The sequence below is a fragment of the Trichosurus vulpecula genome, chromosome 4 (assembly GCF_011100635.1).
Source record: "Trichosurus vulpecula isolate mTriVul1 chromosome 4, mTriVul1.pri, whole genome shotgun sequence".
Taxonomy (NCBI): domain Eukaryota; kingdom Metazoa; phylum Chordata; class Mammalia; order Diprotodontia; family Phalangeridae; genus Trichosurus; species Trichosurus vulpecula.
This window is the reverse complement of record NC_050576.1, coordinates 191,496,952-191,513,503: the sequence shown is the minus strand read 5'-3', so window position 1 is coordinate 191,513,503 and position 16,552 is coordinate 191,496,952. Positions and strand designations below refer to the sequence as shown.

The 16,552-nt window shown below is 36.3% G+C and overlaps 1 protein-coding gene across 1 annotated transcript; it reads right to left on the bottom strand.

The window, feature by feature from the left end:
- Positions 1-450: 450 nt before the first annotated feature.
- On the bottom strand, positions 451-14,702 carry MEIOC (meiosis specific with coiled-coil domain). Its single transcript, XM_036755632.1, has 8 exons — positions 14,685-14,702; positions 14,310-14,444; positions 11,287-11,444; positions 7,668-7,772; positions 4,874-6,746; positions 4,024-4,158; positions 1,243-1,423; positions 451-680 (listed from the first exon to the last, which is right to left on the bottom strand). The coding sequence occupies exons 1-8, from the start codon at positions 14,700-14,702 to the stop codon at positions 451-453; spliced, it is 2,835 nt and encodes a 944-aa protein (XP_036611527.1).
- Between the last annotated feature and the right edge of the window lie 1,850 nt (positions 14,703-16,552).

Here is a 16,552-nt window from a genome sequence, read left to right as displayed (position 1 = left end):
ACAAGACTGTAGTCCTAGTTGGGTTACAGTCACTTAGATTCATTATTTGGAATTATTACTTACTAAGGCAAACCTAAATGAAACTTATCACCTAGAAGAATTTCACATTTGCGTTTACCTGCACTGCAGAATAAGTTTAAGTAATACTTTAGTTGTTAGGAAATATTCATTTTACTTAAACTAACCTGTTATCTTTGACTAGCTAGAACTCCTAGAGTAGTCAACTTTACCTTTGAGAGTTCACTTTTAACTATATCCGATCCATTAGAAATAGTATTCTAGATTTTTTTAAAAATTAGAAGTTGAACTTCATTAAGGTATTAACTTTAAATCTGGAAGAAAATTAATGTACTGAAATTCTCGAGCTTGAAAAGTTCATTAAAATTACTTTAGAATGTCTTGATACATTTACTTAACAGCTTTTATTCTTCACGTTCTGCTGGCATTTCCTTAATGCTTGCTTGTTTCACCTCTCTGGTTCATAGGATTGCTGCTATTTATACTTTCATGGACTTTATCTTCACAATTTACTACATCCTGTAAAGCCTTCTCCACGTCTGCTTGGCCAGCAGTACTGGCTGTTTTGGGCAAGGTCATCTGCAGTGCACACCATAGGGTAGTGCGTGCTTTCCGAGTAGCCACACACATCTCTTTAATTGCTGAGGCAAGGGCAAACACATCTAAAAAAAAGTTATATACATTTTAAATATAGTCCACGTTAGATACCATCTAAGAAATTCCTTAAATCTAAAAAACAAAAACAAACAAACAAAAAAACCTAACTGAACAAAAAAACACCTGACATTATAACCAAAGTAAAGTTGATCATAATATCACTCTATTCGAGAAGGACGAATATTTCCTGAGTTAAAGACATTCTGTTGCTAAGTATGGGTGTGTTTTTTCTGTTGTTGTTTCTTTGTGATTACTAGGAAAAATGTGATGTGCTTTATCTGGGGCACAGATTTTTACTTCAGTTGCACAAACAAATCAAAAGGCTTCCAAAGAAAAGCTAAAAAGGAACACTTTTTAATTTTGAAGGACTTAAGTTATCAGAATTGTGTTTCTTCTGAGTTTTTAAAATCTTAGTTAAGTTTGTCTAATTACTCTAAGTTCTACTACTAGCTAGAAGTTTTAGAAATGTTCCTTGATCAAACATAAAATTAATGTAGTACTCTGTTCTCTTATAGTAACACTCTAGATTTAGCATCACCTTACCAAAGAAGGAATATTGATTGGTACCTCTGTCATCTTGGCATCTAGGAACTCCTTGCCTTTGCCGATTTGAAGCATTTACAATTTCATCCTTTCTACGTGACTGTACAATGTGAATAGACTCCAAGTGTCTATCAAGAGCAGTAGAAATATTGGCATGAAGGGGAGAGCTGCGAAGACGTTCCATTTTGCCAAGTAAAGTCACAACCTGTAGGAATTATTTTAAAGTTAGGTAAGGCATATAACCACACTGCCTTGCCTCAAACTTGAGCAAAAATAAATTTGTATTTGAAGAACATTAAAATCACGTATCTTATATTAAAAGCTCATTTCAAAAGTTTTAGTGTCTGACTTCAAGAACTTAGCAACATTGAAAAGGTTAAATATATTAGTAGGTGTTAATAATAAAACAAGGTGTGCTAATATTTTTTAGCATTTGGGGGAACATCTTGAAGTAGGTTTAATATATAAAAAGCATTAAATTTCAAAGGAAGGACCCCTATGTTGATTAACTTTGAACTTGTTAAGTCATATTAATCTGTTTCCCCACCTGTAAAAAATGGAAATAAAGCCTGTCTTCTCCCTACTTAGAGATATGAAGACAGAATGAGATAGTTATTCTGCCCTCAAAAAGAGGGATGACAACACATTCTTTTTTTTCTGCTGTTTGGTTTCCATGTAGTCCACTCAACTTTTAACTGCCCTCTCAACAATAATCTAACTGCTTTCAGTGGTAACCTCAATTAAATCTACTCGGATAACTTTAAAGGAGAGTGTGCAGATAGAGATTAATAGGGAGCAGAGAACTGTGTTCTAAAGGAAACCACTATTGCTTGGTTTAAAGAATCCAGAATAGCTGTAAACATTGCCCAAAGAAATTTTGGGGAAAAAGAAATTTATTCCTATTGGTTACTATGCTTAAAAATCAGTTTCTATAGCGTCACTTTCATTTTCAGTGGGCATAGACTCTTTTGGAATATTAGGGGGTGCAAGCCACATAGTTGTGGAGTGTCCTATGGTTTGCTTCAAGTTCTGAAAACAGTGAGTAGTTTTCTCTAACAATTAGGATTTCACAGAGCAAATCAACTGTCAAATAACTGTCTCCAGAAGCTGATTCTAACCATATACCGTAGAGCAGTTGTGCTCAGAAACCATTAATTGAGGAGCTGAAATCATTCAATCTCTGCTTCCTTGACCTATTAAAATCATTTGTCTTTCTGGATTGAGCATATGCCAAATCAGACCCATAGATTCTCTCAAGAAAACAGGTTTATAGGAGAAAGGAAAATATATTGTTCCATCTTAGACCCCGAGGAAACAAAAACTTCACCAAAACCACAAGCCAATAACTTATTATTATTTAAGAAAAGCAAAGAGCTACTTAAAGAATAAGAAAAAGAAAATGCAATGAAATTTTATGTGGTTTTTAGTGGACTTAAATTTTTTTATAGGTTTCTGAAAAATCCCACAAAATAAAAACACTATGGAAAAAACTACAAAAGTCAATACAACCAAAAACAGTTTCAATCTTTGAATATTTCTGAATAATACTGCTCTTTGTAATAAAATTATTATTATAAATTATGTACCCAAAGCCTCTAAGTTAGTGTATTACTAGAAGGAACAAGCTAGCTAGTTTTTAGGATCCTCTCTTCTTGTGACTCTTTTATTAAAAGGAGCTTACCATAAGCTAAATGGATTTTAACCAGAAATAATTTTTATAAAAATAAACTAGTTTTAAAATTATAAATTAACATGATGATATTTAAATGCAATCCATGACACTTCTAGTTTATTTTAAATTGCTAGACATTTTTCTCAGCATAAATATTTCCCTTGGATTAAAAAGACAAATTTTTAACTGATTGGATATAAACAGATTTAGTAGTCTATAAGAATTGAAAAAAACAAGCCTGCTTCAAGGGAAGGAGACTAATAGTTTGTTTATATTAACAGCTTAAGGACAAAGGATATAATTAGGAAATAAATAAGTCGATTATACTTATTACTTCTTGATTCATGAAGCTTCTGTTAAGTCACAGAGATAACCTTATTTTTTGAGTGCTTAATTTTATAATTTTAAAGACATTTTTAAAAGTTCTACTTGGAAAGTGTTTTAACTTTAAAATAAGATTTTAGAGAATAAAGCAAGTATTTACAAAACGCTACCCCCAAAATCCAAATACAAAGCAGATTTTTTTGGGGGGGGGGTGATTATTCCCAGTAACAAAGGATTCATCTCTAGATTCCAGCAAAGTTCCGTACTGTTTTAAAAATCTGATATGATTACACAACTTTCTAAGAACATAATAACTACAGTATTATATAAAGTTAGGCATAGAAGTTGCATAAAGAATGAACTGAATGAAGGATGCATAGCTGAGAAAATTAAGAATTATAGCCTTATGTTTTACATTGTGCACACTACTCAAGCTATCTTCGTAGGAAATTTGGGGAAAGTTTTTGGTGTCGATATTTAGGAAGGAGTTCTTCCTAAATATTTAAAAATTTTTCTGTCCACTAAAACTTAGTTAATTACATATTTTGTTTGACAGTGGACTCTTTTAAGCTGTTGGTAAAGGAATTTTTGCTTTATATAGGTCCTATTTTCAAAACAGCTTTTAAATAAATGGCGTTTCTTCTTTCTAAATATGTATTTTTATACTAAGACCAAACATGGAAAATCATAATGCAAATGAGATTTTAAAAATCCTTGAAAACCTTAGATATTAAAAATACATGAACCAATTTAAATATAGAGTGTTTTCCTTAAAAAAAAACAAAAACAAAAACAAAAAAACAGCTTACTCTGGCTTGTTCTCGTAGTTCATCCACAATCAGGCGATCAACTCGTGATGGGTTAGAGGTCAGCCTTGGAATTGGAGTGTTATTAGTACTGGAAACTTTTTTCCCTGGATAGTTCTTGGCAAGAGCCAATTCAGTCTGAGAAAAATTGCAAAAGTTTAGACATCTAATTTTTTCAAAATCTTATCAATGAATAATAGTTTTCATATGCACATACATGTATATATCCCATATAAGCCTAGTCTTTACCATTCTATGGCTTAATTCAGTGCATGTAAACTTGCCCAAACATTCAAGTCAAGTACCAAGGAAGCTTCAATCCGCTGAGGTAGGCAAGGATTTAAAAATTCTATTTAATGCTTAATATTAACTTCTATATATGAAGATTTCATTTCCTTTAAAATTAGTAAATAATAACTGCTTAATTAAGGAAGATAACTTGGGACTTGTGATCTCTAAGTCATGGTTATACTAAAAATTTTCTCTTCTAGCTATTTTATATAGCAATCTATACTTACTTTGCTAAACAAAGCATTTGTTAAACATACTAGTACTTTTCTCTCAAAATTATTTGTAATGATTGTTTTTTCAACATCGATGAGATTGACACATAAATTCAATTCTGATGTTAAAAGATTTTTATCCTTTTATTTCTGGGATAATGTTTCTGATTATCTAGTCTCTATGCATATATAAACACCCTGCAGTTTTTAACACTACAGAATAAAGAGTTTAGCTTCATCAGCAAGATAGGCTACTCTTGAACTAACATGGTGATAATACTGAAAACTGGCAGAGCTGGCATCATACTATAATTAATTTACTCCTATATAGATAACTGTTTTTGTGTTACCTTTTTTCTCTCCTTTTCTAATGCTCTCCACTGTTCATAGCATTCTTCTAGACGAATATGAAGTTCACTAGCTGGTCCACTTCGGGTTTTAATTGGTCTTTGAAATCCAAAGGTTGGCACAAAACCAGAAAAGGAATTATCACCATACATCATATCATTGAAATAAGGATATAAGTGACTTAAATCGTCATAAGAAAACAAATCGTAGGAATCCAGTAGTGGAACAACAGAATGGCCAAATGGATGGGTAGATCGCAAGGGAAATCCATTTGAACCAAGTTGCTGAAAACTCTGATTATGCCTTAAGTCTCCCATCATGTAATTATTAGAAAAGCATGAGGCTTGCGTACGATTCACGCGGTTATTAACAATATTGTTGTCTCCACTTCCCTGTCTGTGGCTATTATAGTGACCTTGTGACTCCAGCAGGTCTTGATATGTATTTTGAGATAAACCATCTAAATGCTTCTGTCCTTCCTCAGGATCATAATGTCCACTTTGGGGCTTAGCTTGAAAATTATGTTTATTCACATTTTCAATGATCCCATACTGCTGAGCTGAATAGTTATCACAAAATCCATTTGGCTGCTTTATTTTTTTATCTGTAACTGATTCAAAGAGACTTTCTTCCCCAGTCTTGGTCAGTCCTTCCATATGATTGACAGACTGAATTCTTTCAGTACCATTGTAACTGAAATCAAAACCAGAAAATGCTGAAGGATTTTCTTGGCAATATTTCTGAAATAAATTACTATTTTGGGTTAAATTTGTAGATGATAGTTGGGGAAAATCTGAAGAATGGTTACCACCTTTTGAAGCTGCATTTAAATGGCTATTCAACTTCATCAAGTTACCTTGATTTCGATATGGCACAGGAGTGCTGTTTTTTGTTTGAACATTCATCCAGGTTGGCCTACTTATGTTGATGCCTCCTGAAGATGTTGCTGAGTTCGATAATAAATTCACTGATTTAAAATATTCAGAATTCTGGGGCTCAGGTTTAGAAAACTGCACTTTTTCTGAGACGCTGGCAAAATCATTATTACCTGGGCAAGCTGTGTGAGATTTCAGTCCATATTCTGACTTTAACCCAAAATCAGCAGTGAATGCTGCTTCCTTTGCAAACTGCTTTTCTGTTAAATGTGGTGTAGTCTTTGAAAATGTGAAATTCTGTTGGTCTTGTATAGTCTCTTCCATTTTTTTCTGATTTGTTGGTTTAACTTGAAATAACTTAGTGTATGTGTCTGTTTCTACAGCTGGTGTCTCAGGTGTTCCATTGGCTAATTTTTTGTTATCTTGAACACTAAAATTTGAACATTTATTTAACTTAGCTTTATTGGGATGAGAATATTCTGGATATCTACAATAATCTGCATTTTCATTGTATCTATTGAATTGTGAAAGAAACATCTCTGCCCGTTTTTGCTGTAATGGTGCCTCAAGCCCTTTGGCACACATTTTCTCTCTTCCATAAGGGTAATTATCAACCCCTGATTCTTTCATGTCAGATAGGCCAGCTTGTGGTGTAAAACAGTTTTTGATAAATGGATATTCTTGGAATGTTGTCTTAGCCGTATCATTTGTCTGAATATTATAACAGTTGGAGTGATCACTTCGTGAAGGGTACATCCATTGCTCTTCAAGGTCTAAGCTAGTAAATCCATGATAAAGTTCATCTATTTTCTGTTGTGGTGTGAGGTTACTACTGTGCAGGTACTGCTTTTCCACTGCTGAGACAGATTCGCCACTATAAAAAGCTTGTTGAGAGATGGCTGTATCTACTGGCCTTTTAGTTTCTGACAAGAGGTCATGGTGATCTGCAAATCTGCTTGTATTCACAGGCCAAACTGACTTTAAGTTGGAGGAGCAGGTCCTAGAACAAGTAAATATGTTTAATTACAACTTGGACTTTAAAGACTTTTCCCCAGTGGAGAATATGAGAAAGGAGTTGAAATACCCCAATCTTGTCCCACTAAGCTCTTCTCCAATTATCCATAGCACATTATCAACCTTTTACTTATATCACAGAAATTTTTAGGGGATAATGGTAGCTATTTCCTGCCGGAAATACATATATGAAATACCTTCTTAACTTCACTCTCTCTTCATTGTACTTTTTCCCTGTGGGCAACTCAAGCCAATGAATAAAATCCCACTATAGCTTCTCATTAACTTATTTTTACTGATAAAAGACAAAATTTATTTAAAGAAAAAATAAAGTTCTGGAGAGTCTGCATTTTTTCATAATAAAAAGGGATGTGTTCTGCTGAAGCTGTATTTGAAATCAGAATATTTTAATTGGCTACATATGTACTGCACTGTTCCCATTTAGGAAATGTTCAAAATCCATAGCTTCTGGGTAGGATTTTTCCACGCCCAAATAAAACAATTAAGGTGTCTTTTTTAACAATTAATTTTACTTTGTAAATAAAATCCATATGTCTTTCTGGATAGAAATCACGAAGCTTTTTCTTTGGAATCAATGTATAAAATGCCTGGAGTTTATACACTCCTAATGCCAAGCTTTAGCCCATGTGACAAAATGTTCTGAATATGGTAAGAACAATTTCCTAATAAAAGATGTTAACAGTAATGAAAAAACTAAAACACAGAATGAGATTTTGAGTATAACAGGGCCATATTGAATAATGTGTCAATAAACCTAAAAGTGAATATGACTTAAGTCTCTGACTGCCAAATGATCCTCTATTCACTAAAAGAAGGTTAAGGATGAGGTTCAGACAGTATATGCAAGCTTAAAAGTTTCTTAAATGGTCATATATAATATACTAACCCCTCAGCAAAATATGGCTGTGACTTATCTTGTTCTTCCAAAATGTTAGACACAAGTCCATATAAGTCTGTTTCACTGCCATAGTCATTTCTTTCAGTTTGAATCCTAAAAACAAATCACGGTGAAAACTAAATACCGCTTGTAAATTACTTTATCCTATAATACAGTACAATATTAATAACTAACAGTTATATAGCACTTACTATGTGCCAGGCACTGTGCTAAGTGCTTTACAATTTATTATCTCATTTGATCCTCACAAATGTCTTTTTCTAGTCTTAAGGCCATTATCTTAATATTTAACCCTTGAACTGAATTAATACTTGCATTTCAAACAGTGGTAGAAACTAAAAGCATAATATTTTTCACTTTGGCATGAGGTCTACTTGAAAGGTAGTTCTGTTTCCATTTCATTTCAAACCATAAAGCCAATTTATAATATATAACTACTTCCTAGCCATTTCTCTATACCACAATACTGTACGCTTTAGACTAAAGGAGATATAATTTTCTGTTTTGTGATGTCCTATCACCCATATACTTCAGTTATTGCTGAAAGCACTTTCCTATCCTATCACCCATTATTCCATCAACACCTACTTAGTTGCTTCATAAAATATTTGAAACTGATGCTTTATTCAGTATTTCCCCCTAAATTTTGTGTATGAAAATGAAGTATATCCAGAGTAATACTGAAATCTTCCTTCAAATAGCTCAAGACTTTAAACCGTTGTAGGTAGAATATTAGTCAAGGGACCTAGGTTTCTAGACCCAATTTTGCTATTAATAACTAAATGTGTAAACTTAGGCCAAAAATTAACTTCTTTAGGTTTCAGTTATTTGTAGAATAAAGAGCTAGCCTAGTTCAGGGGTTCTTAACTTGTTGTATCAGGGACCCCTATAGCAATATGGTAAGCATATAGATATCTCTCAAAATATTTTTTTAAATGCATAAGACACAGGATTAGAAAGGAAACTAATCATATGGCAATACAGTTATCAAAATAGTTTTAAACAAGTTCATGGACCTCAGGTTAAGAACCACTGACAGTAGAAAGAGTAGAAAATATGGAATCAGAGGATCACTGATTTAGAGCTAGAAGAGACCTTACAGATCATCAAATGCAGCCTTTCATTTTATAGAAAGGGACACAGACTTGCCTTAAGTGGCAGAAATGAGATTTGAACCAAGTTCCTCTGACTCAAAATCCAGTGCTCTTTCCATTGCACTCAAAATTCCATCTTCATTTTTTTATTTTCAGTGTCAAAGTTTGCTCTGTCACTTACCCGTGTGATCCTGGGTAAATCATGTAACTCCTCTGGGGTTTTTTCATTTGTAAAATGATAGGAGTGGACACTAAGGCTTAAAATTGTATGGGCATACTCAGAGAAGAAATGTCTAGGGTAATGGAAGCTATCATTTCAAATTAGTGAAGTGGTGTCTTACCCAGTGAATTGGTATAATCTAAATATGTATAGTGACAAAAACTATGAGGGACACCATTTTTATCCTCTCCAGGGTCTAGATAAAGTTCTTAACCTGGAGTCCATTAACCTTTAAAAAGTCCAGTGATAGATTTCAGGAAGTCTGTTGCGAATTGGAAAAATTTGCATCTTTATTTTTACTGGCCTCTACATGAACATTTCCTTCCATTATTGATTTAGACTTTACCAGACAAAGGGGTCCATGACATTAAAAAATGACAAAAACCCCTGGCCTAGGCAGTTCTACCTATTGTTTCCTTGAGAGCAGGGGATGTTTCTTTTTTTTGTCTCTATGCCCAAATGGGTAGCACAGTTGCCTACAATATAAATGGTTAATAAGTGCTTATTGATTATGTTTTAAACTATAATTTGTTTCTCCTATAAAAGTTCCTCGTCACTGATTTTACCCTTCTTTTCCTTACAATTTTTTAGAGTTATGACATTTTTAGATACAGTATCTATTTGTATAGCTCTATAGTTTTGAAAATGGTTTCACATAAATCTCATTTGATCCCTACAACAGAGCTTTTGAGTTAAGTAGCAAAGGTATTACTTTCATTTTATATACTTTAAAATTGTGGAATGTTCAAATTGGGTTGGAGTACATCACTGGATCATGGATTGAGAGCCACAAAGTACCTAAGAGGATAGACATTTAGTCTAATCTTATTTCAAAAACAAAAAATTAGGCCTAGGGAGGTTAAGGGACTTGCTTAAGGTCAAACTTACAAGTAGGAGATTTGAACCCAGGTCCTCTAAGTCAATGATCTTTTCCTTGTACCACACTACTGAAAATGAGGATCAGTTAAGTAAGGTTATGCTAACCAAAAAAAACCAAATTACTTACACTGGTTTTTTTAGTGATTCCTCACTACATCATTTTCCTAAGCAATCACTGTAAATGTGTTAAATATAGTCCCTCAGTTTTCTGAAATGTAGAACTTTCCCAATAAACCTGGGGTGAGGGAGAAGCTAATCATCAGAACTCCTGGGCTAGATAAATTATGGCTGTTGTCCTTCCTGAGAGCAAGGACTGTTTCATTTTTTGGTCTTTGTATCCACAAATGATTAGCATAGTGCCTAGCACACAGGAGTTTGATAGAAGCTAATTATGTTCTAAATGATAATTTTTTTCCCCGCTAAAGAGTCCCTTCCTCACTATAAAAAAAAATTCTCCTTTTCCCTAAAATTTTTAATGTTAAGATATTTTAGATATAGTATCTATTATTTGTATATCTCTACACATTTGAAAATTATTTCATGTAAATTATCTTATTTGAGATAATTTCCAATAGGACTAGCATCTTAGTTGTTTTACCTTGAGTTAATTTTTTTTTAAGTTCCAGTATTTTTCAGTTAATAAGAACCAAAGCTAAAAAGAACTATATAACACTGCCTCTAGTTAATTAAGGGTCAAAGTCAAGTAAAAGTGTGTTTTTTTCTGCTATCATCCTTTTGATAAATCTGTGAATGGACTAACTACCAAAAACATATAATAAAGGAAAACCTAGTGAGATTGAAAGATAAGGAGACCAATACTTTTTAACCTAATAAAAAGAATAACTTTGTAAATGGGACCTCCTAAATTAGATTTTATTAAATGATTTTACTAAAAGGAAAAAATGAAGATACCAAATAGCTATTAAATTAATGATTTTATCTAAGGTAGCCTCTTCAAGTTATTTTAAAAACTTGATGAATAAATAAAACTAATGCCAACCAATCAAAATACTTGTATAGAGTAACAAGGCTGATATCAAAGTTTAAGGATTTCTGTATTATAGGAAAAAAAAGGTAGAGTATGTATCTCTATGTACTCAGTATATATGATCCATTGTATAACCAAATCAGTGTTATATGAAGCCTCTCTATACAAAGATTTCATTTTTATGCAATTTTATGCTAAGTTAATATGCCTCCAAAACTAGATGGTTTCTGATAATATTGTGGTTCATTTTGAAAAGTAACATAAAATGGGCCTGTGTACTTACATGCCACATATAGTTAAATTAAGCTGGTCAACATCGTAATTGGATTTTTTTTTCATCTTAAACTTTCCCTCCTTGTAATTTGCAAATGGCTTTATTCGACTTAAAACCTAATTTAAACTCATATGTCGTATTCATTAACTTACCTGTTCTTTACATTGATTTGAGAATTAGTAGGTTGCTTGATATCATCTCCATATGTTGACCATGGTGCATAGAAAAGGGAAGAATCAACAGAACTTGAATATTCTGTGGATGAAGAAAGTGGAGTATATGTCTGCCGTAAATCTACATTGTCTTCACTCTGAAATTTAGAAGAAAGATTTTAATAATATTTGTAAATATTTCATTTATTTTCTTTTATTCTGCTATTGACAAAATATTAGTTTAGGTGATGAAAAATACAAGTGGAAAAAACACGAACAGAATTTGAGAATCATAATCTTAAATCAGAACTTAAGGGCCTCTGGCTGTCATGCTATATAGCAGAGTACGTACAATGATCAAATTTTTCATTTTTTATCTAGACATCTCGTAGACTTAGGCAGTGTGACTTTGCACAAATTACATAACTGAAGTGCTCTACCTCATCTTAAAAAGTAGATAAAAATAACTCTTTACATTTGTGTATTGTCATTTACAAAAAGCATTTTCACCTATCTCATCTGATTTTCAAAACAACTATCAGAGACAGGTAGGGCCAGTGTTATCCCTAATTTTAGTAATAATGAAAGAGTCTTTTGGAGACTTGCCCGATGTATTAGGTTGCTGAGTAGCAGAACCAAGACTAGAACCTACGTTTTCAGATTCAGCCCAGTGCTGGCCAACAGTAGAATCTTAAAGCTGTTTCCACTTCCTGTAATATCCTTTCTCTACACTCTTCCTCCCTCTTTACACTTGTTGAATTCCTGTTCCTGCCCATCTTTTATAGTCTAACTGAAATGCCAACTTTTCCATGGAGTCTTCCCTGATTCCTCCCCAGAAACAACATCCTTCTCAGACCCCAGAGCACTATGTTTTGTACCTTTCTAATACAATGGTCATAAAATACTGTGTATTACAGCACTCTACTAGACTGAAGGTCTCTTGAGGACAGGGACAATGTCTTGTCTAAACTTTGTATCTCTGCCAGCACATAAGTGTGATTCACACAGTGTGCACTTATGTTTATTATTGTTGTTTCTGCTATACAACACTACCTCTCACACTCTACGCTTTTACTGCCTCTCTTAGGGAGACTATAAGAAAGAAATAATGTATATCAAGTATTTTTTAAAAATTTAGTAACTGGTTTTCACTATTTGAAAGACTCCAGCTCAGGTTTTTGTGAAGAAAATTGTAACAAGTTACCAATAAACATCAAAATTCCTAGGCTGATAAGAAATACTTCATAACAATGTTTGAAATGTAATAAAGGTAATTTTTAAGTTGCTAATACTAGAAAGTGCTTTTATGAGTCAACTCTGAAACTAGAGATTCACTCTTTTCAGTCCTACCAAGAAAAAATGATAAAGCTAGAGGTGACCTTTAACCCTAAGTAACATGTAGAGTTTATTTAATTTTTAAGTATAACAAAGGGATCTGAAACTGGATAAAAATACTTTTAAACTACACTATTCTTTGGATAATTTTTTTTCCTTGATTCAAATTAAATGTATATTAAAAACACTTTGTACAATTTTGATTTTTAAATTTTTTCTAACTTAAATTTTATTGTAACTATGACTATCTTAATCAGTGCCACTGAAGCAATAATTCAAAGCACAGGCTAATGTTGACTATAATGTTAGTAATACAGTCAACACTTAAATGTTTAAAAAGAGCTCTTTTTAAAATCATCTTCAGAAGCTCAAATTGTTTAGTAGCATTTACTGTTTTATTTTGACAATGATTTATTATTTAAAACCTACCCCTCAGAACTTTTTTGAGTAAACTGAGGTGCAGAACAACTACTTTACTGAAAATGAAAGTTCCACCAAAATTTTTACCTTTCCAGAATTCCAATGGTATTAAAGTTATAGAAGCTTTTTAATTTTATGCTTAGATAATTAGTATTGATTAGTCTACTCATTTTCAGTTTTAACTTATTCAGACTGGCTATTTTTAGTCTATTTTTTAGTCCAACTGCTCATTTTTACTAAATTCTTTAGCGAAATACTTAGCCAATCAATCACTTTCATTTTATGTCTACAATGGTGAAGCCCTGGTATCTGGACCTAAATACGTTCTGAGGACGTTCTTTATTTCAACTGTATTTTGCATTTTAAATCAGTTTTCATCCAGACTTGGGAAAAAATCCAACTTTTTTTAAAGGTCAATTTTTAGCTTAGTCTGCCAGGAAGTACTTTAATACCGAATCAGTGTGGTAGAGCTCCATATATAAATATGTGAAACATCTGGATCCTTTCCTAGCTAAAATATGTATACAAATGTAATATACAGATGTCCAGTGTGGGCAAAACCAAATAGTCCTGGATAGCTACTAGCCTCTAAATGTGAGTTATTATTATTACTAGATATAGCACTTTAAAGTTTACAAAGCACTTTTCTTACAAACACCCTATGAGGAAGGCAAGTATTATCCTCATTTAAAATATTGATGGTACAGATTTTTTTTGGTACAAACTCACTGACTTTTAAACTAAGGGCATTTTTGTAATGATATTTCCACACATTCAGACAACTCGACCAAATGAAAATTTCAAATGACAGCAATTTTAATTACACTAATAGGTTAACTTTGAAAACAAGTTTTTGAGAGAGAAAAGTAGATAGTAGCACACAATCCAAGGTATCAAAAAAGAGCAAGAAGCTAATAAAAACTTTTACCCTTAAATTACCTGATGTTTAGATTCAGTAAATAGTTTTTAAATTTGCTTAAAAGAAAGTGTTCAAAGGTAAGAAATTATTTAATTAAGGAGTTTGCTTAACATTTCTGTGGTCACATTGAGGACAGGATGAAAACATTTAATGAAAAATGTTAAGTATTCGATAGAACAATTTTTCAAAGGTTTCAAAATCTTGCCAATTCTCAGCTCTTTCCTCTTCTAACCAGAGATTCATCAACACTATGAATTGGATAGCTTGTGGAGAAGAATTTAATTGTAATAATTTGGTCTACTTGACAATCCTTAATCTTTTAACATGGAATTAAAGTTTATCAATGAACCTGTGATTTGTAGCAATCATAGAAGGAAGTGGAGCCAGTCAACATCACACTGTTGAATACATCAGTTAATCGGCTGCTGGTATCTGCATTAATGTTCCAGCAGCGATTCGCACCTCCACGGAAAGCGACTTTAGGCTACAGACGACAGGAATCGAAAAGAAGAGAAGCATGAATAACAAAGAGAAATGCACAGGAAGAACTACGTCCCAAAGACCAATTTACCAATTTTCCTGTAAAATAGGATTTCTACTCCTTAACGAGCGATTGATTTGGGACCCTTAACCGCTCGCTCTCCTTAATCCCACTTCTCCAACCCCAATTTGCTTCTTCCTCCTCATCCACTTTCTAAACTTTTCTTAAGACAGACAAGTTTACAGACGCCAATGTATCCATTCAATGGGCCGGGGGGGTGGGGGGGGGGGTGGAGAGCAAAGGATCTTTCCTAACCTTCCCAAGGCCGGCTCTTGGCTCTTCTGGAAACTCAACTCCCTATCTGCAACTGGGGATTGCTCCTCCCCAATAATAAGGAGGTCCCAGAATCCATGTAAAGAGATCCTATTGACTTCCCAGTAGGGATGGGGAGGGAGAGGTACCGGACTAAACAGCTAACTTCTCCACATCCACCCGTAAACACAGCCAAACTTCTTTTGGAATCTTCCTCCGAGGTCAACTCGCTCTAGTCCCTCCCAAATCCTTTTCTTCGCTCCCTCTTCCCAGCCCCACCCCCCATCTTGACTTGGAACCTGTCAGCTCCAACCTTCCACGTCCCCTCAGGGGCCCCACATCGTGTCACCTTTGGACCCCAGTCCCTCAACAAGCCATTTTCTTCAAAACACCCATATGAATTTCCATTATTTATTAAGCGCCTACGACTCGGAACAGGGTGCGGCGCTGAGTTAGGCGCTGTCACCTCCGTCCATCTTTCTTTCTCTCTCGCCTTTCATTATAGGCAACCCAGAGTCGGAGTTCAGGACCGGTACACCAGGTTCCTCCAATCCCCCTTCCTCACCCGGGGGCCTGACCCTGACTTCCAGTCCTTCTCAGTGCCCTCTCCCGAAGGGTTCCACACCTTATCGCCTCCAAATTCCCTTCCCTCGAGAGACCCGTATCTAGTCACCTGGGTCCTCCAGCCGCCCCCTCCCCCAATCCTCCGTGAGGAAAGCCTCACAGAGACCCCACAGCTCGTCACCACCTCTTTCCTCACTAGGGCTCCACATCCTGTCGTCTCTGACTCCCTCACTGGGGTCCCACACAACGTCGTCACCTCCTCAGCCCTCCCCTCCCGGGGCCTCACAATCCGCCGTCGTCACCTCCTTGGTCCTCCTCAGCCCTTCCCTCACCAGAGCTCCACAGCCCGTCAGCCACCTCAGCGCTTCCCTCACAAAGGCCCCCACGGTCACCTCTCCCTCAAGTCCCTCAGTCCTTCCCTCACACAGGCCCCACGGCGCGTCACCTCCTCAGGGTTTCCCTCACCCTCTATAACCTCCTCGGCCTTTCCCTCACACGGGCCCCCACCTCCCGTCACCTCCTCAGAGCCTCCCTCACCCTCCATCACCTCCTCAGTCCTTCCCTCATACGGGCTCCACCTCCCGTCACCTCCTCAGAAGTTCCTTCATACTCCATCAATTCCTCCGTCCTTCCCTCACGGGGCCCCCACCTCCCGTCACCGGCTCAGCCCTTCCCTCACACCCCGCCACCTCCGCGGTCCCTAGGCCCTCCGCTCACGAGCGCCCCACACCCCGCTCACCACCTCCGTCTCCCTCAGGGACTCCCTTCCCTGCCCTTGTGTGCCCGGTCCTGTCAGCTCCGTCGTGGGGCGCCTTTCCCTTGCCCTTTCCCTCACCCCGGGCCTCGGCCCTCGAGAGCTCCGTCTTTCTCCGAAGGTCCCTGCGGCCGCGCTCGCAGCCCCGCAGCCCCACAGCCGCACAGCCCCGCAGCCCTCCCAAGAGCCGCGGCTCCAGTCCCAGTTGTCTGACGCGACGGCGGGGCAGGCTGCTCCCGTCGGGCCTGGTCTGGGCCGGAGACATCGGTCCTCCCTTCCCTCCTCCCGATCCTCCGCGGAGCCTCGCCCGCGCCCGTGCCCAGCCGCTCTGGGATCCCCCGACCCCCATTACCTCCACACCCCGCCATCCCCCTGTCCTGGCCCCCTCGGGTTCGAGGGGGCTGGCGTGCGTGGGGCAGGGGCCGGACGGGCCGCCTCCGCCTCTCACCTCCATCGGGCGCCCCCCCAACCCCTCCTCGGT